At 26.9% G+C, this 19,376-nt stretch overlaps 2 protein-coding genes across 5 annotated transcripts in view; both read right to left on the bottom strand.

The window, feature by feature from the left end:
• Positions 1-11,929, bottom strand: part of LOC135928905 (kinesin-like protein KIF3A) — a 33,527-nt gene extending 21,598 nt beyond the window's left edge. Inside the window, exons 1-4 of one of the 2 annotated variants that reach the window (XM_065465357.1) lie at positions 11,789-11,929; positions 11,596-11,749; positions 11,419-11,554; positions 11,189-11,376 (exon numbers count right to left, since the gene is read on the bottom strand). In XM_065465357.1, the coding sequence (XP_065321429.1) occupies positions 11,189-11,376; positions 11,419-11,554; positions 11,596-11,749; positions 11,789-11,884 (574 nt within the window). In that variant the 5' untranslated portion in view covers positions 11,885-11,929. The remainder of the gene's footprint in view (positions 1-11,188; positions 11,377-11,418; positions 11,555-11,595; positions 11,750-11,788) is intronic. The other variant, XM_065465358.1, reaches the window with a different exon arrangement.
• Positions 11,930-15,789: 3,860 nt separating this feature from the next.
• LOC135928123 (mucin-1-like) lies at positions 15,790-19,023 on the bottom strand. 3 transcript variants are annotated; one of them, XR_010572242.1, is made up of 16 exons: positions 18,948-19,023; positions 18,700-18,907; positions 18,603-18,659; positions 18,517-18,558; positions 18,417-18,473; positions 18,338-18,373; positions 18,233-18,286; positions 18,147-18,188; positions 18,040-18,096; positions 17,954-17,995; positions 17,848-17,903; positions 17,673-17,762; positions 17,528-17,590; positions 16,416-17,228; positions 16,119-16,374; positions 15,790-16,073 (listed from the first exon to the last, which is right to left on the bottom strand). XR_010572242.1 is itself a non-coding variant. In XM_065464483.1 (12 exons), the coding sequence occupies exons 2-12, from the start codon at positions 18,785-18,787 to the stop codon at positions 17,736-17,738; spliced, it is 558 nt and encodes a 185-aa protein (XP_065320555.1). In that variant the 5' UTR covers positions 18,788-18,907; positions 18,948-19,023; the 3' UTR covers positions 17,553-17,735. The 3 variants fall into 3 exon arrangements, 1 of the variants encoding a protein (XP_065320555.1); XR_010572243.1 differs by lacking the exons at positions 18,147-18,188; positions 18,233-18,286; XM_065464483.1 differs by lacking the exons at positions 15,790-16,073; positions 16,119-16,374; positions 16,416-17,228 and having other exon boundaries at positions 17,553-17,762.
• Positions 19,024-19,376: the final 353 nt, after the last annotated feature.

Raw genomic sequence — 19,376 nt, 5'->3', positions numbered from 1 at the left:
AAAAAATTGTCCAGGTGATTAAAAAAACATCTGAGAAATTTTTTTATCTTTTTTTAAAAAAACATCAAAGTAAAATAAAAGAAGATTTTTTTATAAAAACGCATGCTCAAAGATCTTCAATTTTTTTGATCTTCATTTTTACTCAAAATTTTGGGCCCCTGGTCAAAACATTCTCATTATTTGTCTACAGATTGCTCTACAAATTTGTTGCTTATACTCTTTCCTGATTCAAAAATAACCAAAAACATAAAATGTAGAAGAACAAAACTCTGAAAAATAGTGTAAAATATTCTAGACCCTGAAACTAAGAAACACATCTTAGAGGATTAGAAAGTAAATCATATATTTTCTCTTTAATTGATGGATCAAATAATGGAAATATTAAAACATTTCCAATAATGTTGCGCTGATGTAAAGTATAAATTTAAAAAAAATTTCATCTGTTTTGAGAAATGGAAGGATATTGCTTCTATGCTTGTGCAGAGCTTTGCAAATTGTAACCGTTCATTATCAAATGTAACAGCTTTTTGTGTCCATAACCCAAGTCCGAATTTCGGGAAAAGGCAAAGTCTAAAGACGGAATTATTAGTTTGGAATGAAAATATTATCCCCATTGGTTACCTGTGCCATACAATTCCCAATGCAGGAAGAAAAGGGCTTCCTTCATTATCAATAAACATAGAAATCATTTCTATGAAATGTTATGCCGAATTCAGCATATCCACAAATAGGGTATCTGTTTTAAAAAAATTCAAGATATTGAATGGTCCGAACTTCTAAGAATTGTTCCAGCAAGATGGCTATCATACTACTGGCTCTCGAAAGACTTAATAAAAAATATTTAGCTGTTAACTTATTTTTTATCCAAAAACCCCAATTTTATATTAAAATTATTTTGAAAATGTATCGCCCGAGGCTTATTTAGGTCTAATTATTAATATAGGGACAACCTAAAACACGTGGTTAAAAAATTTCAATCCAAAAATTCAATTGCATTGGAGATGTTTTCATAAGTTAATATATTAGTTACAATTTTAAAATCCCAAGTTATCAATAACTTTTATGGCTCGGTTGTAAGACAAAATCTTACAATATATGATGATCATGATAAAACCGCATCATTTCAAAATGAAGCTAATAAATTCAATCATAATTTTATATTATGAATTTACAAATTTGGGCCAAATTTTGAAAAAATATTTAATATTACATACTCGTTATCATATTAAAACTCTGATTCAGAGCGCAATGAAAAATTTAGGGTAGAAAGATTGTAATAGGTTATCTTTATCAGCTTTTTAATCGAATAATGAAACATAATTTCAATTATATTTGTAAAGACGAAAAATAAAAATTTAATTAATAATATAAAATCTTCTGAAAATATATATATATATAATTAGGGCTGTGCCGATATTAAATATCGGATCGGTGCCGATATTTCGCGTTTTCCGAAAATATCGGATCGGGCCGATACCTGTAAAAATCGATCCGATCTTTTTACTTTTCTTTTTTTTTGTTATTTCATATTATGTTATGTATATTTATTTTACATTATTATAATATTTTCTAAATAATTTTTTAAATTTTATTTCTTTTTTAAAATAGATTTATAGTATTTTAAAAATTTTTTTAATAAAAATAGAAAGGAACACCCAAAGTTTTATTTATTTTAAATATTTTTAAATAATGCCAATTTTTTTATTTATCCTTTAAATAAAAGAATTTTTTTAAATATGGTATCTGAATTATGAAAATATTTTACAAAAGACAAAGATAATTTTGCAAAATGCGTTATCTGCGGAATCATCTGAGTCTGCCTTCAGTACGGCAGGAGATATAGATAGTCCATATCGTAGAAGCTTATTTCCCGAAAATCTAGAGGCTCTCATATTTATTAAAAAAATCTAATATATTATAATTTTATATATTAAATATTACAATTTTATAATTCCAACATAAAATAGATATATTATTAAATATATATTTTTTTATTATAGTCTTAATTGTAGAAATAAAAAAATTAAATTATTCATAATTCGATTTTTTGCATAAAAAATATTGATTTCTTGATTACATTTGGTTCAAACGGGGGTGATTAAAAATCAGTAAAAATATCGGATCGGTATCGGATCGGTTTTGAAGCAATATCGGAAAATAAGGGATCGGATCGATGAAAAGTATGTGGATCGGCACAGCCCTATATATAATGATTTTTATTAATTTAATATTTAAAAAAAATAATATACGATCTTTCCTTATTTTATTGTTGCTTATTAGATATATTCATTTAAAGGGAAAAAAATATTATTTGTTATAAAAAAAAAATTCTTAAATTATGGTTAAATTCTCCCGCTTTTTGTTTGAATGAATCTGGCAACCCTGGTTACAACAATAATTTACTAAACGTCTCTGATTGATTATCAGGTGCGCCAGTTAGTTTGACATAACTTTTTTGAAAGAATCTTTAAGATCTTTTGAATCAATATTATAACTTTTTGGTAAATTATTATTTTTTAACTCTATTTATTATATAAAATAAGTGTACATATAAAAAAACAAATCATGATTAAAATAAATTTTGGTTTTCTTCACTAATTCTGATTCTTCTTAATAGTGAGATATTTATTATTTGTTTCTTTAAATTTATTACCTTTAACTAGAGTTGACTTAATATAATATGATAGGAGAAGCCCATCTATGAGTTAAAACCAGGGATGTGAACCCGAAGCCTGAACTCTCCTGGACCCTCGTATTTTGGCTGAACCCGAACCCGGACCCTTTTTAAAAGTGGAGGGTCCAAGGGTTCTAGGTGTCATAAAAATTTTTACAAATAAAAATATTTTTTTAAAAAATAATATAAATTTTTAAATTTTATTAACTTTTTTTGTGGAATCATTTATTTTTTCTTCGCGTTTTTCTTTCAATTTTCTTCCTGGACTTCCATTTTATTTAGAGATTGATATCATAAATTATTTTCCAGTTTAATAATATTTTTATGTAAATTTATTAATATGCTATGTTATAGAAATACGTTAATTATTTTGAAAGTAAATTATCTTGTAGTTCAAGTAATAATATTTTAATTTAAATGATAATGCACAACACATTGGTCCTCAATTTGTATGATGTTAGAACGATTATTATGTTTAAAAGATTTCTGTAATGATTTAATTATAGGAGCATGTAAAGTCATTTGTCGGAAGATGATTGGTGCCAAATAAAGGACCTTACTAATGTATTCACTCTGTATATAGGAGCATGTGAAGTCATTTTGTCGGAAGATGATTGGTGCCAAATAAAGGACCACTAATGTATTCACTCCTTTAAAAATAACAATATTAAGATTACAATCAGAACAATTATGTTTATTTGATTTTTATGGCATATGGATTAGATGCCGATTAGATTTAGAAAATTTTACAGTCCTTTTTATACAAAATATTAGAAAACATGAAAATTCAAGAGCAACAATATTTGCAAAATAGTGTTGTGATTAGATTTAGAAAAATTTACAGTCCTTTTTATACAAAATATTAGAAAACATGAAAATTTGAGAGCAACAAAATTTGCAAAATAGTGTTGTGTACGCTTCTATATATTTAGACTTACGATATCAAGTTTTATTGAGTATTGAGCAAAAACAAATTGCTATAGACTTAAGGATTTATGGCATAAGCAAAACTCCATTATTTACAATATATTGGAGGCTAAGACAATACCTATTGGTTGTAGTGATAATAATAATAATAATGATAGCAACATTGATGATCTTGAAATTTTACTTTTAAGATAGAAAAAAAAATTAAATTATCATCATATAGAAAGGAGGATCAAAAAATGCCTATTGCAACGTTCTCAGAAGTTAGAAGAATAAAGAAAGATATAAATATTTTAAAATTCTGGAAAGAAAATTCTTCAATATATCCAGAATTATATATCTTATCTAGAATCTTCATGGCTGTACCGGTGACACAAGTACAATAATTTTATAAAGATAACTATCTATAAGAGTGGAACGTGAATTTTCATCTTTGAATCTACTTTACGTGGAAATCTAAAGGATGATATTTTAGAATATATTATGATTGTGCAAGAATAAAACATTTAAAATATAAATTATTTCATTAAAAAATTTTTCATTTGTAAATTATGAATGAATAATAATAAATGAATAAAAAAAATCATTTTGAGTCATTATTTTTATGTTCCCTGAACCCGGACCCGGGTCCTTTCAAATTTTATTTCTGTACCCGAACCCGGATCCTTTTTTTGTCGAAGGGTTCACATCCCTGGTTAAAACATTTTCTAATTCAGATTTTATATTAATATATTCGACAACTTCAACATGATGTACAGCAATTGAAATTCTTTTTTATATTTCATGATGAGGCCCATTTTTTCAAATTGTAAATTTGATTTTCTTATATTTATAAAATGTTTAAAATTTACATTTTCATGCATTTTAAATAAAAATATAAAGGTATTCCTCTTTAATATGAATAAAGATATTACATAAATAAGATAGTATATAAATTCCAATTTTATATCTTTACGTTTATAGCTTTGGTAAAAATAAAACTTTTAAATAAAAATCTGAATAATATATAAATCGATTTTTATAAATACACCCTGATTAAAACATTTGATTTAAGAAAAATAAAAATTGTAAAATAAATGGGTGGGTTAGGAGATAATTCCTGGATAAGAAAATTTAAAATTATTAAAATAATGGGTGGGGGCAGGTTAAAATTGGTTAATTACACTCTAAAGCACTCTAGATCCCCTTTAAGTGAAATGCCAAGGGTGGCTAAAATATAAAATATTGGTGACTATTAAGTTAGCCTCCTAAAATTTTGATGATACAATTTATCTCCCCCCCCCCTTCCTTGTTCAGGGTTGCCAGGTCTCCCCCATCAGTGGGAGACTCCGGCAATTTTTTACACGCAGAATCTCACTCCCTCAAAACTACTGCAATTGAAAATCTACAGCTAAAATTTAACGCAAAAATCTACCGCAATTTTTAAATAACTCCCATACAATTTTTTTTAGCATTTTAACCTTTTTAACATAAAAATAATAATTTTGAGGAACAGTAATTGATTATTTTTATATTTTTAAAATAAATTTTAAATATTTATTCAAAAAAAATGACTAGTTTGTAAATTTCTTTCTATCTTTACCTTAATCATTTTATTTTTATCCAATAATAAATCAACATCATTCATTCATATTTTATCATTTTCATATGTGTTTGTGTATAACATTATAGAGCTAGTGGCTTAATTATCATGCATCACAATGATAATTATTTTATTTATTATAGTTCAATCATATTATTATTATAGTCAGTGCAGGGGAGTTTCTTACTCTATTGCAATAAGAAAATATGCTCCAAAAATAAGAAATAATATAGATGCAACTATAGTTGTGGAAATAGTATGCAGTTATCATGTAGTACAACATTCACAGAGCTACTTATCATCACAATGAGGGTCGAATCTTTCCCCATAATATTTAATACTCCAAGATAAGTTAAAACTTTACTTGTGGTAGAATAAAATTTTAGGACTTGAATCTAGGAGGTTAATTCTTGACTTGAAAGATGGACATTCATATGCAATTCTAACAGATGCATCTAATAAGAAAACTATTCAAACATTTCCCTTGATCCTTCACTATTTCAACAAAAATAAGGGTGTTTCAATAAAACTAAATTTTTTTTCCTCAGATAGTGAAAAATCCAAAGACATAGCTAACCATGTAATGGTAAATATAGCAGATTCAAGATTATCAATGAGTTGCATGTTCTGTGCTGATAATGCCTCAGTGAATTTTATCAAAACCCAGCGTGCATTTACAGCATTGAGGCAGCACAATGTTGACTTAATATACTAATTGGCTATATATGCCATATACTATATGATTCTTGCAAGAAGGCAGTGAATGAAATAATTGTAATGAAATGTTTTAAAGAATTTAATTCATCAACTAAAAGAGTTAATAAATTAAAAGAGTTAGTGGATATTTAAGAATGATTGCACATGTAGGCATATTTAAGAATGATTGCACATGTAGGAAATCTACTACATGTTGTTAATATGCAGGTAGTCAGAAGAATCCTTTTTAATAAAGATTCACAAAATTATGCTGCAGCGGTGTTCATCTTTACAATTAAAAATTGACAATAAATTTTATGGCTATTGCTGAAAATATCATATAAAAATGTTCAAATATTACTCTAATCAATGTATTTTTAAATGAAGCAAATATTTTTATTAAGACAATTTTAGAATATTCACAATCAAAATTTGATTTCAATAACTTAATTTACAAATGTAATTATGACCTTATTAAAAATATAGATAGACATTAATGTATTGTTTGAGGAGATTCAAATTATTTTCTTTTGTATATAATATAAATAAAATAACTCCACTATAAAGAAATTATTTTGAAAAATATTACCTATTTTGAAATTATAAAATTTTACCCACTTTGTTAATATTTATATATAGTAATTATAAGAATTAATAGGGTTATAATTAAACTAGATCCAGGGTGAAGGCTGGCATTTTGTGGGTCAATTTTTATATTCTTACCTCCCTCAATTTAAAAATTTTGACCTGACAACCATGTCCTTGTTACAAGGCCCTTCACTAGTGTTGTTAAAAAACTTGATTTGATTTGTTTTTAAAAGATCCGATTAAGATTTTAGCCAAAATAATATTGTGTACGCCTCAAGATTTAGCAAGTAGAAACCCAAATCTTTCTGCATGAGCAAAATCACCAGGCTTACACAATTTTAGTTATAATATTAATTGGGTCATTTTTAAAAATCGACCCAAATCAGGCTTTTTACCAACACTACCCTTCATATTTAAATAGGAAATTTAAAAAATGACAACATAATTGGTTTACTTGATTTGTTTGTTTTTGCAAAACAATTTGATAATTGATTTTAGTGAGCATGCATTGATACTGTCTAATATTGAGTGGTCTGACTTTTAGATACATTTTATCAGACTAATCAGATTTGGACTTGATTTTAAAATTTATTTGGACTAGATTAGGACTATAAAAAATTCTAACTTATTTTTTTCCTAATTTTTTTTATGAATATTATTTTCAAGAATAATTATAAATGAATTTATTATCCTTCAGCACAAATATTTTTGATATTAAAATTGAATCTGATTTAGACCTTTGCTCAGATCTTAGAAAAAAAATTCTCAGTTCAAATTTATCAGGATAGATTTTTTATTTTTTTTCTTAGATTTGGCCTGACTTAAAAATAAATCCAATGCAGGGCTCTAAATTTTAACAAATTCTATTTAAGTAGTTAAAGAGAAATAAAATGATTAAATGGTAGATAAAGGGCATGACTAAAATACGCGTCCCCGAAAACTACGCGTCCCGGGTCAAAGAGGTTTAATTTATATAATATTAATTAAAAATCTTATTTAGCTTCATAAAATAAGTTAAAATATGTTTTATTTTAAAAAAAATGATATCTTAGTAAAATTTTTAAAAAATTATTTTTTTACATGAAAAAACTACGCGTCCCCGGTCAAGATACAATTTTTTTTAAATAAAAGCAGATTCATATTTAGCTCATTAAATGGATACAGAAAATGTTTTTTTTTGATTTTAAAAAAAGTGGTAACTTAGTAAAATTTTATAAAAACTAATTTTTTACATGAAAAAACTACGCGTCCCCTATCAAGATACAGTTTTTTTTAGAAAATAAAAGCAGATTCATATTTAGCTCATTAAATGGATACAGAAAATGTTTTTTTTTATTTAAAAAAGAAGTGTTAACTTAGTAAAATTTTGAAAAAACACTTCTTTTTTAATTTTTTGACTAAAATACGCGTCCCAACGCGTCCCCAGTCAAGATAGATTATTTTTATAAAAATGAATATAGAATCGTGTATAGTTTTTCAAGGAGATTACGAAAATGGTATTAAGAAATTTTTTTTTGACTAAACTACGCGTCCCCGGTCAAGATACAATTTTTTTTTAAAAATAAAAGCAGATTCATATTTAGCTCATTAAATGGATACAGAAAATGTTTTTATTGATTTAAAAAAGAACTGTTAACTTAGTAAAATTTTGAAAAAACACTTGTTTTTTTCATTTTTTGACTAAACTACGCGTCCCCGGTCAAGATAGATTATTTTTATAAAAATAAATATAGAATCGTGTATAGTTTTTCAAGGAGATTCTGAAAATGGTATTAATAAAAATATTTTAAAAAAAATTGTATCTTGACCGGGGACGCGTAGTTTAGTCAAATTTTCTGTATCCATTTAATGAGCTAAATATGAATCTGCTTTTATTTTTTTAAAAAAATTGTATCTTGACCGAGGACGCGTAGTTTAGTCAAAAAAAAATTTTTTCGAAAATTAATTTTTTTTAAAAAAAAATTTCTTAATAGCATTTTCGGAATCTCCTTGAAAAATCGGAATCTCCTTGAAAAACTATACACGATTATATATTCATTTTTATAAAAATAATCTATCTTGACTGGGGACGCGTATTTTAGTCAAAAAATTAAATAAGAAGTGTTTTCAAAATTTTACTAAGTTTTAACACTTCTTTTTTAAATCAAAAAAAACATTTTTTGTATCAATTTAATGAGCTAAATATAAATCTGCTTTTATTTTCTAAAAAAAAAAAAATTAGTTTTTATAAAATTTTACTAAGTTACCACTTTTTTTTAAATCAAAAAAAACATTTTCTGTATCCATTTTTTTTTCTCTTTAGCTTTCACCTTTTCTGGTGGTAAGCTCCTTCAACATCTCTCTCCACTTTATGTTATTAATACAATCTCTTTTATCTAATTTATACTTCTTTATATTGGCTCTAACTTTATGGCCCCATTGAAGTTTTGGCCTTCCTCTTTTACGTTTTCCCATCACTTCCAAACTCTTAACTTTATTTCCTATGTAGTTCATAGGCCTTCTCATTGTGTGCCCATACCACCTAAGTCTGTTTACCATTAACTTAGTCTTGATGGGCACTACCTTTAAACTACTTAGTATTCTTGTACTGTGCACTTTATCCTTTCTTGTTACCCCAGCAATCATCCTCAGCATTCTCATCTCCATGGTTTGTAGACTTCTCTCGTCTGATCCTTTGGTTGGCCATGTTTCCGAACTATATAGAATAGTTGGTTGTATTATGGAACTGTAAATTTTTCCCTTTAATTTGTGTGGGATTCTTTTATCAAATAGCACTCCAGATAAAGATCTCCACTTTAGCCACCCTTGATTAATCTTACTCTTTATCTCTTTTTCTATTGTGCCGTTTGTTTGTATAGTGGAGCCCAAATATTTGCAGCTTTCAATTGCCGATATCTGCCATTCATTTATATCAATACTCTCTATTTCATCTCTTCCTATCACCATATACTCCGTCTTTTCTCTATTTACTTTTAATCCGTGCGTTTCTAAGATATTTATCCAACTCACTAGTCTTTCTTTCATTTCATCCTTAGATTCGGCAAGTATCACAATATCATATTCCACGGGACTGTTTGAGCTATAGACTGTGCTTATACATCTATTACTGTAATGAAGAGAAGTGGGCTTAGAGCCGACCCTTGATGAACTCCTTCAGCTATTGTGAAGCCTGCTGAAGTACCTGTTGTGCTACGGACCATTGTTGTATGGCCCATATACATATCCTGTATTATTCTTATATATTTTTCGGGAACATTTTTGTGGCGTAGCGCCCACCAGATAAGTTTTCTTGGGATTCTATCAAAGGCGTTTTCTAGATCGAGAAAGACCATGTGTAGCTTTTTGTTCTTCTCCCTGTATTTTTCACTCATTTGCCTAATTGCATGGATAGCATCGGTTGTTGATCTTCCAGGCATAAAGCCAAACTGAGTCTCTCCTATTTGATTATATCTCTTAACCTTTTTTCTATTATTTTTTCGTATAGTTTTAGACAGTGTGACATTAGTTTTATGCCCCTGTAATTTTGACAATTATGTGGATCCCCTTTATTTTTGAAGATAGGAACTAGATAGCTCTGCTTCCATTTTTGGGGAACCTCTTCATTTCCAAGTATCTTATTGTATAGATTTGTGAGAAGATGTATTCCATCATCTCCTAGTGCTTTAAGGCTTTCTATTGGAATATCGTCTGGACCCCTAGCTTTGTTGTTTTTCATATGCTTGAGGCATGTGATTATTTCTTGTTGTGTTATAGGTTGTACAAGGTTTTGACAAGGGGAGTGTTCGTCTAGATGCAGTATATGCGGATTAAAATTGAGAAGCTCCTGAAAATATTCTCTCCATCTATTCATTATTTCTTTTTCCTTTATTATCAATTTCCCATCTTTATTTTTGATTACTTTCGGAGCTCCGTTTATATTCCTAGAGTTCTTTTCTCACTGTTTGGCTAATCTGTATATTTTATTTTGCCCTTCTTTGGTATGTAGATCTTTGTACATGTCATCGTATGCCATAGATTTGGCTCTAGCCACCACCTTTGTAGCTAATCTCTTGGATTTTTTGTATCTTGTCTTGTCATCTGCGTTTTTGGATTTGTACCATATTTTATAAAGGGCTTTTTTCTCCTGTATAGTGGTTTGTATCTCTTCATTCCACCACCATAGTTCTTTGTATGATTTGTTGCCTCCTCTTGTCAAGCCTAGTGTCGATTTGTCAGTGTCTATTAATCTGGATGAAAGGTCTGTCCACATTTTTTCACTGACTTGTGAGGAATTTTCTGTATCCATTTAATGAGCTAAATATGAATCTGCTTTTATTTTTTAAAAAAAACTGTATCTTGACCAGGGACGCATAGTTTTTTTTTTAAATTTTACTATAAGTTCACACTTTTTTTTTAAATCATAAAAAACATTTTCTATATTCATTTAATGAGCTAAATATGAATGCTTTTATTTTTTAAAAAAAATTGTATCTTGACCGTGGATGCGTAGTTTTTTCATGTAAAAAAATAATTTTTTATAAATTTAACTAAGATATCATTTTTTTTAAATCATAAAAAACATTTTTTAACTTATTTTATGAAGCTAAATAAGATTTTTAAATAATATTATATAAATTAAACCCATTTGACCGGGGACAAATAGTTTCCGGGGACGCATATTTTAGTCACACCCTAGATAAATAATAGTTCAATAAAATTATATTTAAACACTATAAACATACTGATTTTATTTCCAAGATTCATTAATTTTCTCATTTCTTCAGCACTATTGACTGGAAATGATAAAAGATTTTTAACATATACACCAATCTCAGGCCTTTCAACAACCTCCAATTTTTTATCATCTTTGTTTAGAAGATCTCTAACTTCTTCATTATAAATTTCAAGATAAGAAACCCTAACTAAAAAGCTAGTATATTATAAAATATAATAATAATTATATCTAAATTACTTTTTATTTACTCCAGAATTATAGATGTAATCAAATATATGTGAAAAAGAATTTGGTATTATTCCAAAATTTGAGTTATATCCTTCCATTGTATAGGTTTTACCTGTTCCAGTTTGACCATAGGCTAATATAGTTCCTATTTAAAAATATGAAATCTGTTTATTAGGAAATTCTAACCATTATATCCTTCTATAACACTTTCAACTAATGGACTAGCCACCATATTATATATAACTTCCTGTTCTGATGAAGGTCCAAAAATTTTATCAAAGGTAAAAGTTTTAATATCATTATTACTCTTGATAGTTATTGATCCATTATCTTCATTAAGCTTAAGGAGGATTTTTATAATATTTACCCTTATATTAACCTCTAAGACTTCATTAAATTTTTCAATCTTTTCCCTTTCTGTCAGTGGTCTACAACGAACCACGACTTTAACATTTTCTATATCTGTGGGATTCATGTCGGTTCCACCTCTAAATAGCAAGAATCAAAATAGCAAGGAATTAAATGAATGAAAATCTTAAGAAGCCTAATAATATATAAATTATTTTATAAATTATTAAAATGTAAATCATTTTATTATATTATTTTAATTATATAATTAAATTATTACATATATAAGTTTTATATATTAATAGTGTTGTATAAATTGTTATATATATAAATCATTTTAATATTATAAAACTGTTATTATAAAATATATTAGGCATAATTTTTATCTAATAATATTATAGTATTTTATAAATTATTAATATATAAATTGTTTTAAATTATAAATAAACACATATATCTTTTATAAATTTTAACTATAATTTTTCCATATTAATATTATGTTTATTATATGATATTATAAACATGTATATTGCAATTGTATTTAAATCATTTCTATATTATATGAGGGGGGGGGGGGGGGGGTATTATAATATAATTACAAATTTATATATTAAAATTTATATTAAATAAAGGAGAATACTAATAAGAAGCAATAGTGACATGCTGGGGAGAAGGTACATGTCATCATATCGCCTTTATGAATAGTGAATAAAAAATCATTTAGGGGTAGGAGGTAAGAGTTTTTTTTTCTCTATGTAGACGTTGATAAGGAGCAAATCATAAATTATTAGAAAAATGAAAACTAACTATACTACAATTTTTTCCTATAAAAAATTATAATTAAATATTAAAAATAAACCTAATAAGTTACGTATTAAATATTTTCAGAGATTGTTCTACAATATCCTCTCAAGCTTCCCCTCTTTTTTAGCTATGGCTACTCTAATTAAATGGCAGCGCTATTAATTAGCTACTATTTTTATAAAAGTAAAGTAACTAACTATCGCTATTTAAAAAATGTAGCGCGCTACTTTTAACATAGCTTATGGTGAATAGCTATAACAGTGACCAAACTAGGGAAACAATGAAAAACATTTATCTCTCATTTGATTTATTAAAACGGTAAAGCAGAATAATGATATTCGGCAGACAGAGCATGGCATGATGATTGTACTTCAGGAACATGTTCTTCCTTACAAAATGGCAAAGTTATGCAAATATAAGCTAACTAAACCCAATAGCGATTATCAAAATAGCGAGATATTAAATGATGAAAATGTAAAGAAGTTTAAATTATTAATATATAAATAATTTTATAAATTATTAATATGTAATTATAAATTATTAATATAAAAATCATTATAATATTATGAGACTATTGCTATATAATTATAAATATATCCCCATATAATTTTTATCAGTGACGAAGCGTCAAGTTTACTAATAGGGAAGCAATCAAAAAAATTTTTTATTTTAGTCAAACTCAAACCATAAAAACATTAAGATTTATAAATAAGTGGTATTCATCTTATTTTTGAGTAAAATGATCAAGTACTGCATAATAAAAATAGATTTTAAATTTTAATAATTTTTTTCAATCGAAATCAAAGATAGATTTAATAATGGATTTTGGCTCATCCTGTACAATTATTAAACATTAATTAAGGATTTTAAAAACGAAAAATTTTTTATTTTGAAAAAGTAAGGAAAAAAATATTAAATAAAAAATTTCCTTTTATTTATTAAAAAAATAAGCATTTTTTAATTTGCTTCCCCAATGCTTATATTTTAATGGTAAAATTACACAATACCATGGCATGATTTTCTCTTTATTTATTAGAAAAAATAAGCAATATTAAATTTGCTTCCCTCATGTATATTTTTTTTAACGTAGTAAAAATAATAGTAACATTTTTAACGTAGTAAAAATAATAGTATTTCTTAATATACTAAAAATAATATTATTTTTTTAACGTTATAAAAATTATATTAATATTTTTAAGTTATAAAAATTATGTTAATTTTTTTAACGAAGTCAGTTTAATTTATTTAGCATAGTAAAAAGATTATATTAAGTTTATTTAAAAATTTTATAAGAAAAATTTCAAGGGAAGCAATGCCTCCCTGCTTCCCTTGCTTCTATGGACGCTTCGTCACTGATTTTTATACAAATTTTAAACGATTAATTATATAAAAAGTTGTAGTATATATTATAAAACTTTAATTATATAATTTAAAATAAATATTACAATTTTGTAAATTATGGCTATACTATTTAATTATTATTATATATAAATATTTTAATTCTTTATTAAGTAATTTAGTGTTGTTAAAAGCCCGCTTTCGATTTTTTAAAATGGTCCCATAAGATTTTATTCAAAATAATTTTATGTAACCTAACAAATCTTCTTGCCATCTATGCGCAAAATCTTCAGACAGTGACGAAGCATTAAATACTACCAGGTAGTGTTGTTAAACGGCTCATTTTGAGCCGATTTTTAAAAACGGCTGACTCAATATTTTAGCCAGATAAGTATTGCCTAAGCCTCAAGATTTCGACAATATATGTTTGGATCTTTGTTCCTTCTATGAGCAAAATCTTCAGGCTTGCGTAATATTTTTCTGGATGAAATATTGAGTTAGCCGTTTTTAAAAATCGGCTCAAAACGAGCCGTTTAACAACACTACTACCAGGGAAGTAATAGAAAATCATTTTTTTTTTATAAGTCTAACCATACAAAAAATTAATATTTATAAATAAGCAGAATTCGTCCTTGTTTTCATATTTTGCGCCTGGAATCTATCATATTTTTAATTAAATTTTTGGCAAATGATTTTAATTGAATTATCGACTTCAAATAAGCGGTTGATTCTTCATGCTGTAAAACTGCCTTTAAAAAATTATTCATATCCAAACATATTTTTCCTTCAAGAATAATAGGCGACCAACAATATAAGGATATAGAAAATTCACATCCAGTGAGCCATTCATATTTTTCATATTAATCCTTTTGGCTTTTATCTTCCTATTAATAATCCATTGCTTCACATCAAAAATTCTTAAATTAAATCATTTTTGATAAATTTTCAATAATACAATTTGCAATTATTAGACACAGATAAAAATATAATATAAAAATATTCTCAACCTCTTTTATTTATTTAAAAAATAGGCATTTTTTTATTTACTTCCCCAACACTTATTATTTATAAGTAAAATTACATTCGCATGATTTTCTCCTTATTTATTTTAAAAAATAGATAATATTAAATTTGCTTCACTTATGTAAATTTTAAGGTAGTAAAAATAATAGTTATTTTTTAGAAATAGTATAAATATATATTTTTATTTCAGAATTAGAGTGTATGCTTCCTGGGGATAGGCAGTAAAAAATCTTTTTCGGGTGGAGTTAGGGTTTTTTTCTCTCATGTAGAGGTAGACGCTGATATAATTTATTAGAAAAATGAAGATTAAATAAACACTCACAAAAAAATATTTTTTTTAAATCAACCCAAATCGGAAAAGAATCATAAGACACCACTTGAACATGCGTGTTAAACAATCCTGTGAGTCACTAGAATTTTATAAAGATTCTATAATTTTTACAATATTTTGGCAGAATAAAAAACTCTTTTAAATGTTTTGGTCTTTCTTTTTATAAAAATTTTCACCCAATCGTATTTTATCAAAATTTTTATAAGCAGTTAAAAATATATTTACATAATGTTACGACTATACATTTTAAAGAAAGGTTTAATGAATGAATCATCAGTTTATGTATTATTATACGTCATTGCCCTCTATAAGCAACAATTTTAGGTCAAAGCATCTACTAAATAAGTATTTTTATTACTGAAATATGTATGCTATATGCATGAAAAAAAATTATTTATAAATTTTTATATTAAAGTTACATTATTATACAAAATAATTATAAAAATGTAAATAAAGTATACAATATATAGCAAGAGAATAATATAAATGTAAATATATATAAGAAATATAAATAACGGGTTATGATTGTTGTTTTATAAAATATGAAACATTATCTAAAAAATGATATATTTCATTTGTACGCTCGTATATACGAGTTAGATTATCAATGTTAATATTTAATTGATCGAATTTTTTATTTTTTCTCCTCACGTTCAACCCACTATTAATTTGTAAGACCTTAAGCGCACTCGAATGTTGGTGTCTTTTTAAAATATTTATCAGACAATAAATATTCGGATGAGCCACGTTTGTTTTTCTCTTGAGGGCATGATGATACCCATCCAGGTGGTTGTTAGTTCTAGGGCCGTCAACTTGATACCTAAATTGATTATAAGTAAAGTTAATATTTAAATGTTTTAATTACCTGGTCCATATATTTCGGGGGAATATGGCATTAACTCCGAGCCATGTAAAATCCATAAAATTTTTGAGCAAAGGATATTCAGCAGACAGAGCATGGCATGATGCCCGTACCTCGGAAATATGTTCTTCTTTGCAAAATGACAAAGTGGTCATTCGTCTAACAACTTGATGAATAGTAGTATTATGCAAATAACTGCTAACTAAACCCAGCGCCGGACATTTACGCCAAAGAGCCTGGGAATAGTGAAAAAAACAGCCTAAATTTTTTTAGTTATAATATACAATGTTATAAATAAACCTTTTATGAACATATTGGGAAAAACAAACCTAAGCGCCGATATACCTGCGGCCTCGTAATCAGTTTGTCCAAATCGAGGTTTGAATCGGATATTTTTCATCGAGCAAAATTGCAAGATAATTTGAAATAATTCAATATATGTCCCTCTATTTTTATCGGGGAGGAGGGCATATATAATCGGTATCATAACTTCTTGATACATTATATGGATACTATACAATTGACAGTACAGTCGAGGAACGACATAAAAGGTGCCGTCCATGTAAATGCTATCACCATCACATATTTCTACAAGTTTTAGCATTTCACATGTATTAAACACCAGCATATTATTATTATCATTATTAATTTAAAAATTCTCCCCCTTATTTGTGGTGATGTATTCTGGTAATAATACTAGTTCATCCACAGATTGAGGCAAAATGGGCCGATTTTTTTGTAACAATCTGTCAATTGTACTCTTAATTGAAACAAATGAGGGCATTGCCTCTGGATACATTTCGATGGAGGGCGTTTCCAGGCATCTTTTATTCAAGGCCTTTTTATAAATATTGTGCCTTGTCTCTAGAGGATTTTCGGCAACAATATCCTCTAGAACCTTGTGAGTTCTCAGTTTTTCAAACTGAACGATTTCATTTTGGTGTTCATGCAAACCAGAGGTTGTGTAAATTCCATCAAATTTACATGAAGCCTTGCAGCCAACCTTTCTGCAACGATAGTGTATTCTATCATCTTTTTGATAAGCATATCGATATAAATAATTTTGGAAAAAGAGAAGTAGTTTTCCTTTTTGACATTTTATAAATTGAGGATCTTAATAAATATAAAAATCATATATTAATATGATTAATATGGAGCTCTAATATTTATGAAAAGATCAGACAGAACCAGATACTTAAAAAAATAAATAAACAAATAAATAATTATTGATTTATTATTTATCTTTAAAAAAGATGTAATATTTTTTTAATTATTCCAAGGTCATGCCTAAATATAATTAAAAAATATCCTAGCTATATTATACATCAAGGGTTACTATAATATGTCACATTCTATATTTAATTTTTTTTTTTTTAAATTAAAAAAAAATAGCCTTATAAACATATTTTTACCACTAATATTTTGATGTAAATCTATTAACACATTGGCTACTTCTAAAGGGAGATCACAATTACCTATACATATAATTTAGTAATTGTCAATTTGTGTATTGAATAATTTCGATTCCAACATCTGAATTAATAACATGATAAGCACCTGAATTATTTTGATTTGAGATAAAAGTTTGAAAGGCTATGGCAAAACCAGAAGTTTGAGGGGCTAATGTAAAATTTGTAATTTGTGGAGCTAATAAATATAAGTTAATGTTATAAATAAAAACATCATAAATACCTTGATTTGGTTAATTTTAATAAAAGTATACAAAAAATACCTTGATATGTAAGGCTAGGGCAAATGAACTTGGAGGTAGAGGGGCTAATGCTAAATCTTTAAATCAATGTTAAAATTATTGTAAGGATATATATATATATAAATACCTTGATTTGCATTAGAAGTTTTAGGGGCTATTGAAACTTGGGCTAAAAATTTTAAGTTAATTTTAATAAAAGTATACAAAAAATACCTTGATGTGTAATGGCTAGGGCAACTGAACTTGAAGGTGGAGGGGCTAATGCTATATCTTTAAATCAATGTTAAAATTATTGTAAGGATATATATATATATAAATACCTTGATTTGCATTAGAAGTTTGAGGGGCTATTGAAACTTGGGCTAATAATTTTAAGTTAATTTTGATAAAAGTATACAAAAAATACCTTGATGTGTGGCTAGGGCAACTGAACTTGAAGGTGGAGGGGCTAATGCTAAATCTTTAAATCAATGTTAAAATTATTGTAAGGATATATATATATATAAATTACCTTGATTTGCATTAGAAGTTTGAGGGGCAACTTGGGCTAATAATTTTAAGTTAATTTTAATAAAAGTATACAAAAATACCTTGATGTGTAATGGCTAGGGCAACTGAACTTGAAGGTGGAGGGGCTAATGCTAAATCTTTAAATCAATGTTAAAATTATTGTATGGATATAATAAATACCTTGATATGCATTAGAAGTTTGAAGGGCTATTGAAACTTGGGCTAATAATTTTAAATTAATTTTAATAAAAATATACTAAAAATACCTTGATGTGTAATGGCCAGGGCAACTGAACTTGAAGGTGGAGGGGCTAATGCTAATGCTAAATCTTTAAATCAATGTTAAAATTATTGTAAGGATACCTTGATTTGCATTAGGAGTTATGGCTGCTATCAAGTTTTGACATTCTAAAGAATGTTGGATGGTGATAATTAAATCGAGACCAATCATTAATTTGGCTCTACCACCACATCTTTTGCGACAAGTAAGGTAAACGGCCTTTTTACCACTTGTATGGGCCAAATATTCATGCCCTTAGTAGCATATATATTCCTTTTTCTTCTGTGTTTTCTGAAAACAAAAATTATAAATATATAAAATGGTTTATTACTTTTATTTCAAGTTGTTTATATTTAAGATAATTTTTAAGGTTATCAGCTACAGTTGGAATCATATCAAAATATGGCGGCCATTTTTGTGAATATTTGTGTGAGTATTAGTGTAAATATTCTCATTTTTGGCTATTATGATACTTGCTATTTAGGTCTCTTACCAAGAATTTGCAGGATTAATGAATATTCCACAGCTGATTTCGCGTCAAAAAAAAGATTTGCCTAACTTTGATCGTAAAGTCATTTGATCGTAAATTTTGTCCATTTTTTTCTGATTGGTCTATTTAATCGCGGTAAATTAAAATCATTTATAACCCTAACCCTAACCTTAACCCTTACCCTAAACCTGACCTATAAATTAAAAAAATCGTCCATTTTGACCAAAAATGGACAAAATGGACCATTTTACGATCAAAATAATACGATTA

The sequence above is a fragment of the Gordionus sp. m RMFG-2023 genome, chromosome 4, assembly GCF_954871325.1.
Source record: "Gordionus sp. m RMFG-2023 chromosome 4, tfGorSpeb1-WG-v2, whole genome shotgun sequence".
Classification (NCBI taxonomy): Eukaryota; Metazoa; Nematomorpha; class Gordioida; order Chordodea; family Parachordodidae; genus Gordionus; species Gordionus sp. m RMFG-2023.
The sequence above is the reverse complement of the archived record's forward strand: the minus strand, read 5'-3'. Positions and strand labels throughout refer to the sequence as shown.